The sequence below is a fragment of the Buceros rhinoceros genome, unplaced genomic scaffold (genome assembly GCF_000710305.1).
Source record: "Buceros rhinoceros silvestris isolate BGI_N320 unplaced genomic scaffold, ASM71030v1 scaffold9374, whole genome shotgun sequence".
Taxonomy (NCBI): domain Eukaryota; kingdom Metazoa; phylum Chordata; class Aves; order Bucerotiformes; family Bucerotidae; genus Buceros; species Buceros rhinoceros.
Window position 1 is genome coordinate 34,079 of NW_010407633.1, and position 15,546 is coordinate 49,624.

The 15,546-nt window shown below is 40.1% G+C and overlaps 1 protein-coding gene across 1 annotated transcript in view; it reads left to right on the forward strand.

Moving 5' to 3' along the window:
- Positions 1-15,546, forward strand: part of MET (MET proto-oncogene, receptor tyrosine kinase) — a 65,743-nt gene that overhangs the window by 14,701 nt on the left and 35,496 nt on the right. Inside the window, exons 2-4 of the mRNA XM_010134548.1 lie at positions 1,678-1,869; positions 13,102-13,236; positions 14,618-14,791. Of these exons, the coding sequence (XP_010132850.1) occupies positions 1,678-1,869; positions 13,102-13,236; positions 14,618-14,791 (501 nt within the window). The remainder of the gene's footprint in view (positions 1-1,677; positions 1,870-13,101; positions 13,237-14,617; positions 14,792-15,546) is intronic.

Sequence of the window (15,546 nt, forward strand, 5' to 3'; positions counted from 1 at the left end):
GCTGAGCAAAACACACCATACATTAACAGTTAATACCAAAACTAATACCACAAACCCTTTAGAGTTTCGATAACCAAACTGTTAATCAGATCTAATCTAGAAGCCCTCTTTCTGTATCATTAAGGTTCTGCCAGAGACTTTTGTTGCTCTTGTTCGGTCTTATGCAGGTTTTTACCTAAATGATAGAGTAAATTGACAGGATACCTGGAGAAAAGGTGGCACCAGCACTGACTGCAACTCCCAGGGATCACAGAACACTTCACCTGCCAGTGCTGTTCCTGTGCACACTTCTGAAACATTACAATAAACAGCAAAGGACTGAGCTGTCAGGTTGAACGTTTTGTTAATAGCATTTCAATGCCTTTTTTATTTTTTCCAGAGTTCACCAGGGTTAAAGCAGCAAGAAATTCTTTGGTCATTGCTTGTTTTCTCATAGTACTTTGAGGGAAACACGTTTCAATCTAGAAAACAAGAAAAATAAATTTTACTCCTATGTGTTTTTTAACGGTATGAACCAGATCCATTGAATTTAGTGGAAAGACTCTGTCTTTCAAAGGTATATTTCAAGCTTTGGAAAAGATTTTTTTAAAACCATGTTTTTAGCAACAACAAATCAATCAAAAAATTAGGAAAAATTAAGCTCTCTATTGATTTCAGCAGAGGCAACCACCGTAAGATCCTTTATAATCTCCCTACATGTTTATTCATAAATTATGTCACAGTGGGAACATGCTAGATGACTTCCAAATTTAAACTGGTTAGAGATCCTTTAGGGGCTTCCCAGTTATTTTCTGTATGATCTCATCAAAGCAGATGATGTAGTATCAATATTAATGGAATTACCAGTTAATAGATTACTATTGAATTATCAGGGCAGCAGGTTATATTCTTCCAGAGAGACAACTTAAAACATACCGTTCAATAATTTTTCCAATGAAAATTGAAAACATGTAATCTCTATTCCCCAAGTGAAAAAGAAAATCCTGCAAATCCAGCAACTATTATAGTACACTTAAGTCATACAGAGATTGGACAAAATAGTGCACGAGCCATAGATGATCAATGAAATAGCTTAAGTAATTGTAAAAAGATGGTTCCCCATAGTTTCATTTAACTATACAATCAGAAACATATTTTTCCTGGCTTATCTCCCTTTTCTCTTTCTCCATCTTTTCTGTCTTAACACTGAAAAAGGTGGTGAAGAAATAACAGAAGGAGAATAATACTGGAAATTGTTATATTGAGGCAAAAAGAAAAGTTTTTAAAAATTGCAGTTTTTAGGGAATCATTTTCTAGGAATCACTGTTTTAAAAACAGATGTGTCACTGGGCAGCCTCTGCAGTCATAGAATTCTGAGACTCTTGGAGAAGCAGCATTATGGAAGACACTAAGAAAAAGGAAACCTTGATATATGTGCTTATACACATACCATCTGGTTAAATAAAGACCCTATGTCTTATTTGCAACAGACAGGATAAAAAAAGTTGAAAGAATCATTCCCATAACACTAAGAAGTCCTTGCCTTCCTCATGGAACATCATAACTGATGAAGCAATTAAATTTGAAACATTTTAAAATACTTTTGGTCAAATGCATTTGTGCTAAATGATTTCACTCTGACAAAGTTCCATTCCTACTCGTAAAGACAATACTCATCTGTACTTCATTTTCAAACAGGCTTTTTCAAGAAACGCTTCATACTGCAGAGCACAAGATGATGAATATCGTGTAGAAGTTACGACTCCTTTGCAGAGGGTTGACTTGTTCATGGGCCAGTTCAACAATGTCCTGTTAACATCGATATCTGTCTTCACCAAAGGGAACCTTACTGTTGCCAATCTGGGAACTTCAGAGGGCCGCTTCATGCAGGTAAGTATCACTCTCACGATGAAAAAACATACTGGAGTTTAGCAGGATGGTGGAAAGTGAGGAGCAGTATTACCCCAGTTAAACAGGGCATTGAAAATTGAAATTGCTGAGTAAAGGAGAGCTTCTGGAATATAGACAAAGTGCCTAATAGAGCATTCAGCATTTTGAGTGTTTACATGGGCTTTGTGGTTTGGAGCAACGGTTTTGAAGCAAATTCTACCATGATCTCTACTTAGTCCAGCTGGCTCAGTTCACAGAGCCGTTTTGGTCAATACAAACTAGATTTCTTTCAGAAAGAACTAAACTGAAAGCTCTGGCTTGGATCCACTTCAAATATGCTGGAGCAGAAAAGTCCAAGACAGTGCCTGATTCTTCAGACAGCTTCAAATATATGCTTCATATTGCCATTTGGTCTAGAGGATCAGATTAAACCTAGTTCAATGTAACATGCCAAGAGACCTTATAATGTAGAAGCAGGAGCTTCAGCATTTGTTCTTTCTATATACTGATCCACTTTTCTGGCACCACATTATTTGTTAATATACCCATAGCCTATGACTCGCAGCTGTAGAATTGAGATTAGCTCCTCCACCTACTTTCCAGTTTTTCTGAGAGCATCTTAGATTTTCGGGCTCTTGCTCATTCATGTCTCACCCTGTTTTTTTGGACAGCAGTTCTTCCTGTCCTAAAACAGGTTTCCATAATAACCGGTGAATCACCTTCCTGAGAAGTCTGTCTCCCTCCACTGAATACAAAACTAATCTAGACAGGTAGAATACACTACATGACTTCTTTGTGGGTGACTAACAGAATAAATCTAACCCATAGAGCCAAAAGTCCTTTAAAAACTTGACAGTCAAACATAAGACAAAATACTTTGAAAGCATCAAAGGCTCCTTCTAGTCACTCATCTTACTTCAAACACTGTCATCCTAGAATGACCACCTTGGAGAGCTTGGCTTCTCCAGCTGCCATAGAGTCCAGCCTGGATGTGCATCTCAGCCTGGATCCCTCTTGCACCCAAGGACCTGTGTCCTTTTACACTGCCACTATTATTTGTCTTCTAGTGGGCTTCCAGAAATATTGGCAGTTTTGGGGCATTCTTGCTCTTTAGGCTGCAGAGGGTCATCAAAGTTAGTCGTGTTGTCCCCCAACCAGCAGCAACTGAAACTGATCAGAAAGCCATCAGTGCTGTGCTCTTCGAGTTTTCCCATTTCCCGTAACCTTCCATTAGAAAATACTGGGGTACCTGTAACTTTATATAAAAGCAAGCCTTCCCTTTCTTGTGGTAAGTAGGGTTACAATATTGTCCCCAGTATATGCATATCCCTTTCTGGACAAAAGGAATCTTACAATTCCTCCAAAGACCTCCACTTCTGCCTTCTGCACAGTCTGGACACAGGACCTGACCTGTAATGCAAAATCAGTAATGCTCCTACAGAGAAGGAGGTCAAAGTGATTTACCACAAAGTACGGTGAAAAACTGGAGAAAATCATGTTTCTCATTCTCTTAAAAGACAGGAATTTAACGAAAAGTTTGATGTCAACCCTGTCAATTTTACCTGAACTTCCCCTGATGACCTTGGTAACTGTAAGCTGCAGTTTGTCTTCAGCACAGGAAAGGCAAATTGCTAAGAGCTGCACATTGGGCACAGGACCAACCCACGCTCCGTTCTTAAATGTAGAAACTGGTTCACACAGCGAACAGGAGCAATTTGTTTAACCTTTCTGAAACCATTTTCTTATCTACAGAATACAGTTAATAACAACTACTGTCTTCCTTGCAGCGTTTCTTCTCAGCTGTCACAAAGCTTTTAGGGAGGTTTGGTGGAAAGTGCAAGGCAGCATTATTTTTATTTGTAACATACTTTAAATTATTCATTCAAGTCCTGCACCACACACTTCATTCAAATGTTTGCCCAACTCAAGAAACAATTAAAATGTTTCCAGAATACATTTTCCATTCCAGGTTCAGTTACAGATCAAAAGAAAGACTATTATGTAAACTCCACATTGCCATCAGCAGAAATATTCTCATCATTGAAGTAGATCAGCTTGAGCTACAGGGGGAGGTTGGCATTTGGCTCATATTGTACTAAGTAGGAACTCGCTCTCTGAGGGTTTGGTGCAACCACCAGGAGAATAAGCATAGTGACTACCTCTGATGATGCTTCCTCCAAATAAAAAGGTTCGTATTTGTTTTGCCTTTAAAGGATCTTGGAAGAGATACTAGGTCCATGGGATACAGCAGACACAACTTTTTGCAGAATTTAATGTTCACTTACATTAAATCTTCTTTCTCTTTTTTTCATTAATAGTTATCTAGGAAGTGCTTTCAAAAATGTTCGTTAGCAAATGCCCAACTAAAGGAGATTTGCAGTGTTTCTATGGAAATATAGCTATTAACTGCAATGAGATGGAGATCATTAAAAATTGAGCTATTAAATTACCATTACTGAAGCAAAATGGGTTAAAAAAATCAGGCTAATCTAATTACTTAATTTATCAAAAAGATATCTCCAAACACTTTCCTACATTTTTTAGCAGAGAAATGTAATGATGTCCATTTTTGTTTCATTCACAAATCTGCTGGAACATATTGCAAAGAATCCTCAGTTTCTCATTTAGAATACACTTCACTTTTGCACAGTTATTTGCACTCACATTTTTAGCTCTTTGTACATGCAAATATTGAATTTTCCTGTGCAACCCCCTTGTAACTTGTTGCTATTCAGAGTTGACTATATCCCTTCAGAGATATGTCTGCTTCCAGAGATATGTATGCTTCTACCTGTCAGGGAACCTGTTTTAAATCTGGTTATATTGTATTAATATCTTGCGAACATATTTTCTTGCCAACTATTTAAAAGCAAAAGATACTTGCAGATACATTTTTAAAATTAGAAAAGCAGCTCAGGCCTTCTAGTGAATCTAGTTCATCTTGTATTCTCTTTGACTACCATATTTGAAAACCTTACCATATTTGAAAACCTTAGCATATTTAGACAATCTAGCTTATGACATAAATTTCAGCACTACCAGTCGTCCATGAGATTAGAAGAAAGAGTAGTACCTCTGTCTGACTTCTGAAGTGCCCAAATATGAAACGGCTTGGTGAAAGTAATGAGCATTTATTTCATGTTTTTGCTCTATTAATTTAGGGTTTCCTTTAATTGTTATGAAACATTTTGGGGGGGAAAAAATGATGTGTAAAATACAGTGTTCATGTCACCTCAATTGAATCGTAGCTCAAAGCCTGTGCTGTGGAAGCAGAAAGCTGCTGAAACTCAACTTGAGAGAAACTGATTGGGAAATGTTTCTCATATTCTCCCATTGTACTTGCTTTTACTTCATCAGCAGCCAGCCACTTCATTCTCCTGCTTTTCTTTCTTTCCTTTCTCTTGCCATCTTTCATTCCATCTCCTTTTGCATTTCTTCTGCTCATCAGTTTCCGCCTGTCCCCTCATCTCTGACTCTATTTCCATCTCCATCTGTTTCTCTCTTTACCACAAGACTATAGCACAGCATTGTTGCAAAAGTCAACAGAAGGTTTAGCACGTAGTTTCTGAGAACAAAGTTTTTTCTCTGTAGATGATGGCTACCTGATGCTGAGGATTTGATATATTTAGAGATGTGTCACAATGAATAGTTCATATCTTTCCAAGTGATTCCACTGAAGCTTATGGCACTACTCATCAAAACTGTGTTCTAATGGCCCAACCAAGGAAGTCACCTGTTTTCTGCTTGTGCTTTTGGTTTGATTACATAGAATTAGTGACTTAACTCTGGAAAGTGCTAATACTGGAAAGAAAATACAGCCTCCTTCACTAAACATTCAATATTTTCAGCAAAAATCTAAAACTAAAATAAAATTGATCTGGATGGTCCAAATACAGAAGATTCATGAATTCTTTTAAGGAGGATAATTGAGGCCAGGAGGTGAATTTTAAAGCTTTCCTGGAGAGTAATTGCATCCCACTGACATACTGAGCATGTTTTGGCTGCATCAGAAATGTTAAATCTGTATTTGGCCATGAATAGATTGGAGTTTGTAGTTTACCAAATACTGTGGAGTTTCTGTTACAAAACAGAGCAGTAATAATTTTTCTAAGACAGCTGACATGCATGAGACGGAAAAGAAAAATGGTTTTACTTCCTTCCTAAGCTGGAGCCTGACAACAACCTTTTTTTTTCCCCTTCTTTTTTTTTCTGTTGAGAAGTTGCAGCTGTTTCGCCCTTTCTTATTGTGCTTGTTTTCAGAGTGTGACTGGGAACACAGGCTGAAAGTACAGCTGTTGGGTGCAAAGTGAATCAGGTATTTCACAGTGGTTATTTGATTAGAAAACAGCACCCAGTCACACTGCTATAGCTGAGGAATCAGATTTTCAGCTGGTATAAAGCAGCCTTACTCTGCTCAAGACAAAGAGGCTATGCTGACAATATGACTTACAACTAGAAAAGACACTTTCCTTATCAGACAGTATTTTGGGAAATTATAGTTTGTCCAAAAAAATAAATCCCATGATATATTGAGATAAAATATCTTCTATTTTTGCTGAGTTCCAAGGTGAATTTATTTTTTTTTTCTGCCTGGAGCTTGGTATTATTTTGGAGAGTGACTTCTGAGTAATGAAGAAAAGAGCAAAGTTCTTCAGGAAGGGGAAATCTTTCTGATAGCTCTGGGGAGAGTGGGATATGGGAAAGTTTTACAAGATTTCTTCTGAAAAGCTCACATTTGGTCTGACCTTAACTATGAGCAAGAGAACAAGAGACCAATGTCCTTGGCATATGCAGAGGCTGGTTTTCAGCATAAAACATGATGTTTGAAAGCAGAATACTGTATGTGCTCCCTACACTTGAAGGTGTCCTCACTGAGGTAGAGCCCAAGCAAATGCTCTGTTTGTTGGTGACCTTCTTGAGGAAGAGAGGGATAGAAAAGTTCTCACTGTGCATTTTTCAGCTACTGTGGGCAACAACTCTCTTTAGATGCAATTTTGGCAGCAGAACTATCTCATGCTTCTGACTATACCAGTGAAATTCAGTGAACAGTGGGGCAGCACTGGGCTGTGCGTGGAGCTCCCCTGTTCACCATCTCATCTTGACAGTGCAGTGGGAAATACATCTTGTTTCTTCTGGAGGTAAGGAAAGGGTCTTCCCATGGGTATCCATATACCCTGAGATGCAGTCAGCCACATGCTGGCTGCAGTCCTGTCCAATGTAGCTGGACATTAGCCAGCTCTAGCTGAGAAGCCAAGAGTTAGCAAAACATGGTCATGCGCTGTCGTGTCTGAACAGATTCTGGACTGAAAATGGCTTAGGGCGCAAGAACCAAAGCATGATGGCACAGATAGACCTTGCTGGAGTAGAACACGTCACGCAACAGGCTACTCACTCTCCTTAGGGCCTCTCTGCACTTGTTAGACATGAAACAATGCAGAATAATAAGCCTTATTCTAGGGGCCCATTATATCCCAGGATTTTTAACCATATTTTTAGCGAAGAAAGGATGTGTAGGGTTAGAATAAAGGTACAAGGAGCAGAGTTTCCCACCTCTGGCAGGGGCTAAGATGGGTAAGGGAGAGGTGTGAGGCAAGTAAAAGCACACGGTGATACCTCTCCCGGTACCCTCCTGCTTCTGGCAGCCAGTGGCCCAGAGTTTCCCTGGGATGGAAATTGCACCCATATCTGGCATTTAGTAGTACTTCATGGGCTTCTTCTCCGTCAGTTTTGCTTATTTCTTTTTAAAATTATTTGTTTCATCCTCCACGGTACTTTGTGACAATGACTTCCATAATTTCATTCTGCTTTTAATGATGAAGAGCTTCCTTTGGAGTTTCTTTAACCTGCTGCCTTTTGTTTAATTTGGTGCCCCTTATTCTGTCTGATGAGGAATAGGGACAAGGCTGTCACAGATCAATGGTTTGAGAAATTGTCACTCGCTGAGAGTGAACCCATTGGCTTTCACATCCAAGTAGACAAAACACCCGATAATCACACTCATTTCACGGGAATACTTACGATTAAAAACAAACACTACCACGACCACAAAACTTTAACACCCATCTCATTTCCCTGAAAAGAGAGAGATTAGCGTGTGTCATAACTGCTTTCATAGATTATATGCCAGGGAACATAATGCATGCTACAGAAATTTGTATAGACAAAAATAATCACATCTGCTTTTTATTTGTAACTGCAGGCAAGGCTTAGAAAAATTTGTCCAGCATTCAGCAAGAAGAGAGCCAAGACTTCAGCATGGCTTTCCTGTTGCAAACAGCAAAGTGGCAAGGCCTCACCACTCCAGGAATCGAGGCTCGAAGCCATGGTGCCTATGAGCAAAATGAATTAACGCAGAGCAAAGAACTGCAGAGCTTTGCATCTTCCAGCATGGTCATTCAAATCCACTGTATACCGTAGTATACTGGAAGGCATTTCCACCTTCAGATTGATCAAACTTCTTTTGATCTAGTTCCTGTCCCACTAGACAAAAGTAGTCATTACAAAACCCACCAGTACAAGTGGCAAGGCGTATTGGAAGCAAGTGTGAGGAGGTCAAGAAATACGTATCAAATATTGCATAATGCAAAATCCATATAGTCAAATTAAAATTAACACCTGGTGCCAAATAACTGTTTTGAGAGCACACATGTTTTAATACTCAGTTTGAGTAGAAAGGCTTACACTCTCCAGAGGAGATCCATTATACTCTCCATGGATTAGAATGATATACAGCATTTAGAGAGCTACATGTGTGCCCTTTGCAAGGCTATGCTGAATATCCCAGGGCATTTGAGGCATTACACAATAAAGTTAACCCCGAGCCTATCTCTGCTGGGTAACGGCCTACACCTGCCAGGTATCTAGGGAAGAAATAACAATATGATACTTAGATGGGATCGCTTTTAGAAGGCCTCTCATTTTTGCAGAAGATATTTCAAGATGTAGACAGTAACATTTGTAATTCAATCCTGCTGACTAGCAGAACTGAGCATTGGAATGATTTTTAAAAGAAACTGTTGCAAGCTGAGTTTCAACACAAATTATTACAGTCTTAATTTGCCATATTATGCATAAATGAACCTAGAGTCAAATCTTCTTACTGAACATTAATACTAGCTGATGGCAATGAAAGAATAATTAAATGAGTTATTTTAATGCTCATGGACCTAAGTGATCGCTGACTTCCAGTGTGAAGGATATATTAATTAATCTAGTAATTAATTAATTAACTGTTGGATGTAATCTTCATGCTAAGGTACTTCAAGCTATGCTGAAAGACCACATACTTGCTTTCTTAAATACTTTCTTCATAAATATTGTACTTGCTTTGAGAAAGATGTCTGGGGTTGTAGTTACTGACAATGAATGTGATTCTTGGAAAGGCTCCTTGTAAAAATATCAAAAGAGCCACATGGGTTTAAATACAGGGTCCATCTAGCTCAGTGCTCTGTCTCCAGCAGTGATCCCAAGTGGATGCTTAGGGACCCAGGCAACATACATAACACCTTCTGCTTCAAGCCTCCAACTATCTTCCGTTTTGGGGATTTCTTGAGCTGTTGGGTTTTGTCTGTTCAGCTCTTTCCGTGTACATGTGGAGTTTCTCTTTGAATGTATATTCCTCTTGCATTCGTATCCTTTGGCAAGGAGTCCCATAGGTCATCACAGACTGCTAGGAAGTCTTACTCTTTTGTTTGCTTTGAACCTGACTCTCATTGTCTTTTGATGACGGTGTTTACTACTGTTATTAGAAGAGAGTGGATGGTCAGTCTCTACCCACTCATGCCTTTTTCATAGCGTTTCCATACCTACCCTACTCAGTCATTATTCATTACATCCTTTTCATCATCTTTGTTACACTTATCTGAACCTTTTCCTATTTTAACATACTCTTTTTGTCATGAGACAACCAGAACTGCACCGAAAATTCAACGTTCGGGCAAGCCATGAATTTCTAGGACATCAGGTTGTTTTCTAATTTGTTCCCTAATCTTTTTCTAATAATCCCTAAGGTTGTTCTTGGTGTTTGGTGTTTGGTTTTTGTTTTTTATTGTTGCTGAGCAGTGAGGTGATATTTTCATGGAACTATCTATCATACATTGCTTTAAATTCATCTTCTTTGTTGTATTTCACCTGCCATGTTATTGCCTTGACATGCTGTCTTGGAAAGTCCTTCTGCCATCCTTCATAATCTGTCCTCATCTGTATCACCCTGAATACCTTCGGATACTCAGAAAAGTTTGGCATTGAAGCACTTTTCCAACTCATTGATGGATACAGTTAAATAGTGTGGATCCCAGCACGGACACCTTGAAGAACACCTCTGGTGACTTCTTACTACTCTAAGGACTGACCATTTACAGCTAATGTCTGTTTGTTCTCTTTTAGTCAATTATTTATCTGTGCACAACCTTCCTTCTTTCCTAACTGCTTGAGTGCAGTCACATAGGTATGCTTCCATTTCTCTTATGCTCTGGAGAAATGCTTGGTTATTAAATTCATTATTAAAATGTTTAGAAAAACCCAACAATACCAGCCACCTCCCCCCCCCCCCAAAAAAAAAAAAAGTTATACCTGCCACTTCATCATGGGAACAGTAGTGCTAAGGAGGGAGACAGTAACACCCCCCCCCCCCCCCCCCCCCCCCCAAAAAAAAGAAGAAAAACAAACCAAAAACCAAACCTGCACCTTGTAGTCTTTGTAAAGAGAAATCCTTCTGTAGTACTGAGCAATATCCATAGCCCCCGTATGGTGGTGGTCCACAGTAGATTAAAGCTGCACTATATGCATACCAGCCCAGTCCCAAGCAGTAAAACTCGGAGTATTCTGAGAACAGCACTGAAGTCCTCAGTAGCCTCTTCTTCCTGCTGTAGAAACTGTCTTCAGATCACCTTTTTCTTCAGGATTATGTGGGATAAGATAGAATTTCAAGGACTGGGCTGATGCAGAAACCACACAGTTATATAGACCAAAAAGAGCATTTTTGCATCTAATGTCTTTTACGGCAGCACTGTAGGCTGGTAGATTAGTTCTATGTAAACTTCAGGTTTTTATTCCATAGTCACAAATGAGTTAGGAAATGTAATCTGAGCTCCCTGAATGTCACGAGGTCAAAGTCTGTTCGCTTGGGCTTTTAGCAGGTGATTTGACTATCAGCCTCGGTAACATAAAGCTTGGTCAGTGTTTAAATAATTTTTCTAAGACTGGAAAAGGGGTCCAAATTTTCATGTAGTGCTCTGAGGTTGCAATGCAGATGTGTTTAAAGGGTTAACACTATGGCTCAATCAGAAAGAATGCTTGGCAATAAGAGGAAGCCTGGATTAATGATAGAAAAGAATTCTTAGCATTTTATAGCGGTGGGTATTCGAGATGAGACACGGCTAATGATCAACTAAAAAGGTATTTGCAGCTGTGGTGCTACCTCTCCCCATAATGCCAACATTAATCAAGCTTTTTCATGCAGCTTTGCAGTCCATTCTATTTTTCATTGTCCTGAATATAAAAACAGAGCTCGTGCCCTAATACACTGAGTCAGAGACCATACTTCTGTGTCACCAAAAATGATCAGACCTTATTGATTTCTAAAAGCCACACTTTCTGTGCTGTGAAACAAACCCTTGGCAAAGTGTTTAACAAAGCCAGTTTCGTTTTTAAGAAAAAAAAGCCTCTTGTAACCCCAAACTGTAAATACCTCTGGGATGTGAAGCACTTATCATCATGATTAAACTGCTCATATATTTTATTTAAGTCTTGAATTACAACAAAACATCAGCTGTAATTACAGCATCTCTCTAGTGCTGGAGTCAGCCATCTTGCTGAAAGACCTTGGCAGTGGGAAAAGCCGGTGAAATCGTGTAAGTCAATGTCCTAGCTGTTCTGATGCTGCCTTTGGAGTCAGAAGAAAAGCTTCATTATAGTGAAAAATTAAACATTTGACATACAAGTTATTTCCAGAATGGCTTCAATCTTTTTAAATAATGAACCCCATTGAATCTCAACTTCTCAGCAAATGCTCATTATCTAAATTCCTTAAGTAAACTACACGTGATGCAGCTTTTGAAACATGAACATGATCTTCCCTCATGTAAACAATCCTCGGCCTTTGTTGCCTGATGCTATCACATTTGGGCACACATCCTTTTGGCTTGCCGGTCCAAACATATAAAATCGCGCTATCGAATATCCACCCCAATCTGCAGATGCTTTATGCCTCTGCTTAACAGCCATGACTCATCCCATTAAAGTCAACAAAGTTACAGTAGTAAAGTTAAGCGTGTGTTTGCAGGAATAGGACCAAATTCTTCGAAGTATTTAGGTAACTCAAGATGCAGAGAGATGACTAGTGGGGGAATTTCTTACTGGTGTGACTAATCTCCCTAAGATCTCCTAAAAGAGAGAGAAAGAGAGAGGAGTGGGGGTTGGGGGGGGGTGTGAGAGGGTGGCTTTTGCAGAGGGGCTTCAGGACAACTAAGTTAGGCTCCTGTTTTGGAGCATCTCCCAAAGAAGCCTCCAGCTTGCCCTGTCATTTAAGAGGTGCTTTGAGTGCTCTCTCCTGGACATCCAGCTCCTGCAGAAATCAGCAGGAGCCAGACCTCAAGGTGCCCAGACGCATCTTGCAAAGAGCTTGTCCGCAGCTATAGCCACCTTGCCAGCTCTGGAAATCAAGTGCCATGTACTTGTGGCTCTGTAGCGCTGCTTACAGCAGCAACCTGTGCCTGCCGTAGCTTTGCTCTGTAATGACCTCAGGTGCATCAAGACCAGATACTGTTGACACAGGGTAAAGTTTACTTTTCAAACTGAAGGACCAAAGTCAAAATAAAGGGAAATATCTTTGACTTTGGAGGGCCTGGAGTTTTTAAGCTTCTTTCGAAAGACATTGTAGATAAAACTCTTCTTTCTTAAATGAACAAGGTTGACAAAATGACCCATCGTCATTTTTTACACTTGATTTATAGATAACCGAAAAGGACTAGAAAACATGCAATGCCTCCTTCATATTTTAATAAATATGGTGTATTTTGAGGATCCTCCGACAGCAATGATTTTGCTGTGTTAAATAAAGTAGATTTTATAGCGCTTTAATCAGATCATGATGGAACATTATGCAAACTATTATGCAATGTAATGCGAAGTAATTAATGCAAGCAGAGGAGCGGTAGGAACGTGAGACTGCTGAGCAGCATACATTTGTGTCACATACTGCCTGCTGATTTTCCCAATTTCTTTCTTTCTTAGATAGTGGTTTCCCGTTCAGAACCCACAGCTCCTCATGTCAGCTTTCAGTTAGACTCCCACCCCGTCTCTCCCCAAGTTGTTGTCGAGCAATCATTAGTAGATGATGGCTATACCCTGGTAGTGACCGGCAAAAAGGTGAGTGGTTAATAATCTAATCCTTCTGTGCAATGTGTAAATCTACCGTCAGAGCAGCAGCCTTCAGTAAGAGCAACCATTCATGCTGCTGCTTTCTGCTCTGCATCCTCCCAGCCTTGCCATTCCCTTGGGAACGTTGGAGGGGCAAGTTTCCTCCAAGATTTTTTTTTTCCCCCTTACTAAACAAACTGTCAGACTAATATTGAGAAATGTTTAAATAATGTAAGAGCTGTGATGTAAACCCAACAAAAGCCAGGAAATGCAAATTTAAGGCTGAAACCCTGTCCTTAATTCAAGTGCTTGCAAAATAAAAATACACAATGGCTTAAGAAAAGAATGGTGCTCACAGTTTCCTGGCTTTTGTTGGTTTTTTGTCATACCATAACTTTCTAAGGAGGGGTGAGTGTGCAAGAATTACGTTAAAATTGAGAGTCAGTGTTCATAGGAAGGTTTGAAAATTACGTTAGCATATAGTCTACAAAGGGTTAATAAAAGACGAAGAGCTGTCATAAATATGCTATTGTCATAAGTAGGTATGCATTGTAGAATAGGTTTAAAACATCAGCAGATAATATTACAGATAATACTAAACAATAATCGTAAGCAATAATTTGACCCCTTGAGTTCTATACGAATTTAGAGAAATACATCAGCCATTTTAAAGATGGTTATTAATCATTTACTAGGAAGGTATGAAATATTTATTAGAGTAATCTTCAAGAAAATGTCCAAAATAAGTTTAAGGAGTGTACTGAAGTGTAAAGAAGTATGATGGACTTATATAGTAATGTAATCATATACTAATTTTAATATTTTGACTAAAATTAGTTTTACAGTTTTTTGAGCGACTAGGATCATCACTATCCTGATATTTTAAATAATAGAAAATTTAGTTCGTATTTTAGCTATAGTATAGGGGTTTTCATGGTACTTGGGCAGTCACATGCCGTTAAGTGTGTCACAGATATTAATACAGCCTCGGCAAAGTTGAAATAGCCATCCTGCCTATTTTTACAAACATATGAACTAAGACACACTGGGATACACTTATTTTTCCAAGAGCTAGTGCAGAACTGGGAGGAGCACACTGCTGTTTTCTTTTTCCATCAGTAAAAAATGCTATCTTGCTGTAAACACCAGATGCTGGTAGTAACTGTATAGAAGATTAAGATGCCTTTAGGGTTTCTCCCAAGTGAATTTAAAATCATGTCAGTTAAATTACTTATAAGATCCTATAATTACTGAGCTAAAGAGAAGTCGAACCGTGGCGTGCACATCTGAAATCTGAGTAGCACCACAGTGCATTGCATAAATAGAGACTCTCCTTGCCACCTAGTGTACGTATTAAAAGGGTCTGTGCATCTTGTATTTCCCTTGACAGATAACGAGGATCCCGCTGAAGGGGCCGGGCTGCCATCATTTCAGGTCCTGCAGCCAGTGCCTGCTGGCACCTCCTTTCATGCAGTGTGGCTGGTGCAGCCAGCAGTGCCTCAGGTCTCCTGAGTGCCCCAGCGGCACCTGGACCCAGGAGACCTGCTTGCCTAGGGTTTATGAGGTAAAATGTTGGATTTCTCATATTTATCTCTGAGGGAAGAACGTAGTCTGTGCTCTGCAGAAATTTTCTGTTTATTTTTCTGCAATTGTGATAAATTGTCTTGCTCTCCTCAACTTCCCGTTGGCCTCAGTGTCCATAAGGCCTCTGGCTGGATGCATGTACTCTCCCTGGATGCTGCAGGCTCAGGTGCACATGGTGGACAGGTCTGTTTGATCATCTTGGCTTGCCACAGAAGAGCCTCAATCCTGCAAAGCACTTGTGGTGGGGAAACAACATGGATCTGAGACAGCCTGGCAGGGGTCTGATGGGAAAGGCCAGTCACAGAAAGGAGCACCCTTCCTCGTAGACCCCTCTGAAAGGGAGGAGGTGGAGGAAAAGCACTTCCCGCCCACAGCTGCCACGGCCTGACCCTGTGCAGGAGGTCTCTGGCCCTGGGTCCTCATCCATCCCCATGCTGCTCCAGCACTGAAGGAAGGGGTGGTGTTTCCCTGTGGGGAAAAGTCCCTTTCCCTTACCTAAGCTCTTCAACAGAGCCATCAAACAAAACACCATCCCAGGGGAGATGTTTTTTTCCTAACATCCCTCCCTGGCTCCTTGTTCCCATGTGTCCACTCACCACCAAGGCATGTGAGCATGTAGCTGCACACCTCCCTGGGACAGGGAGCAACTGGGGGCTGCTGCCAGCCGGACAAAGCCCATCGAGGGTGTGCGAGAACGAAACTGCGCAGATGAGCAGAGCGCCGCACTGGCACATT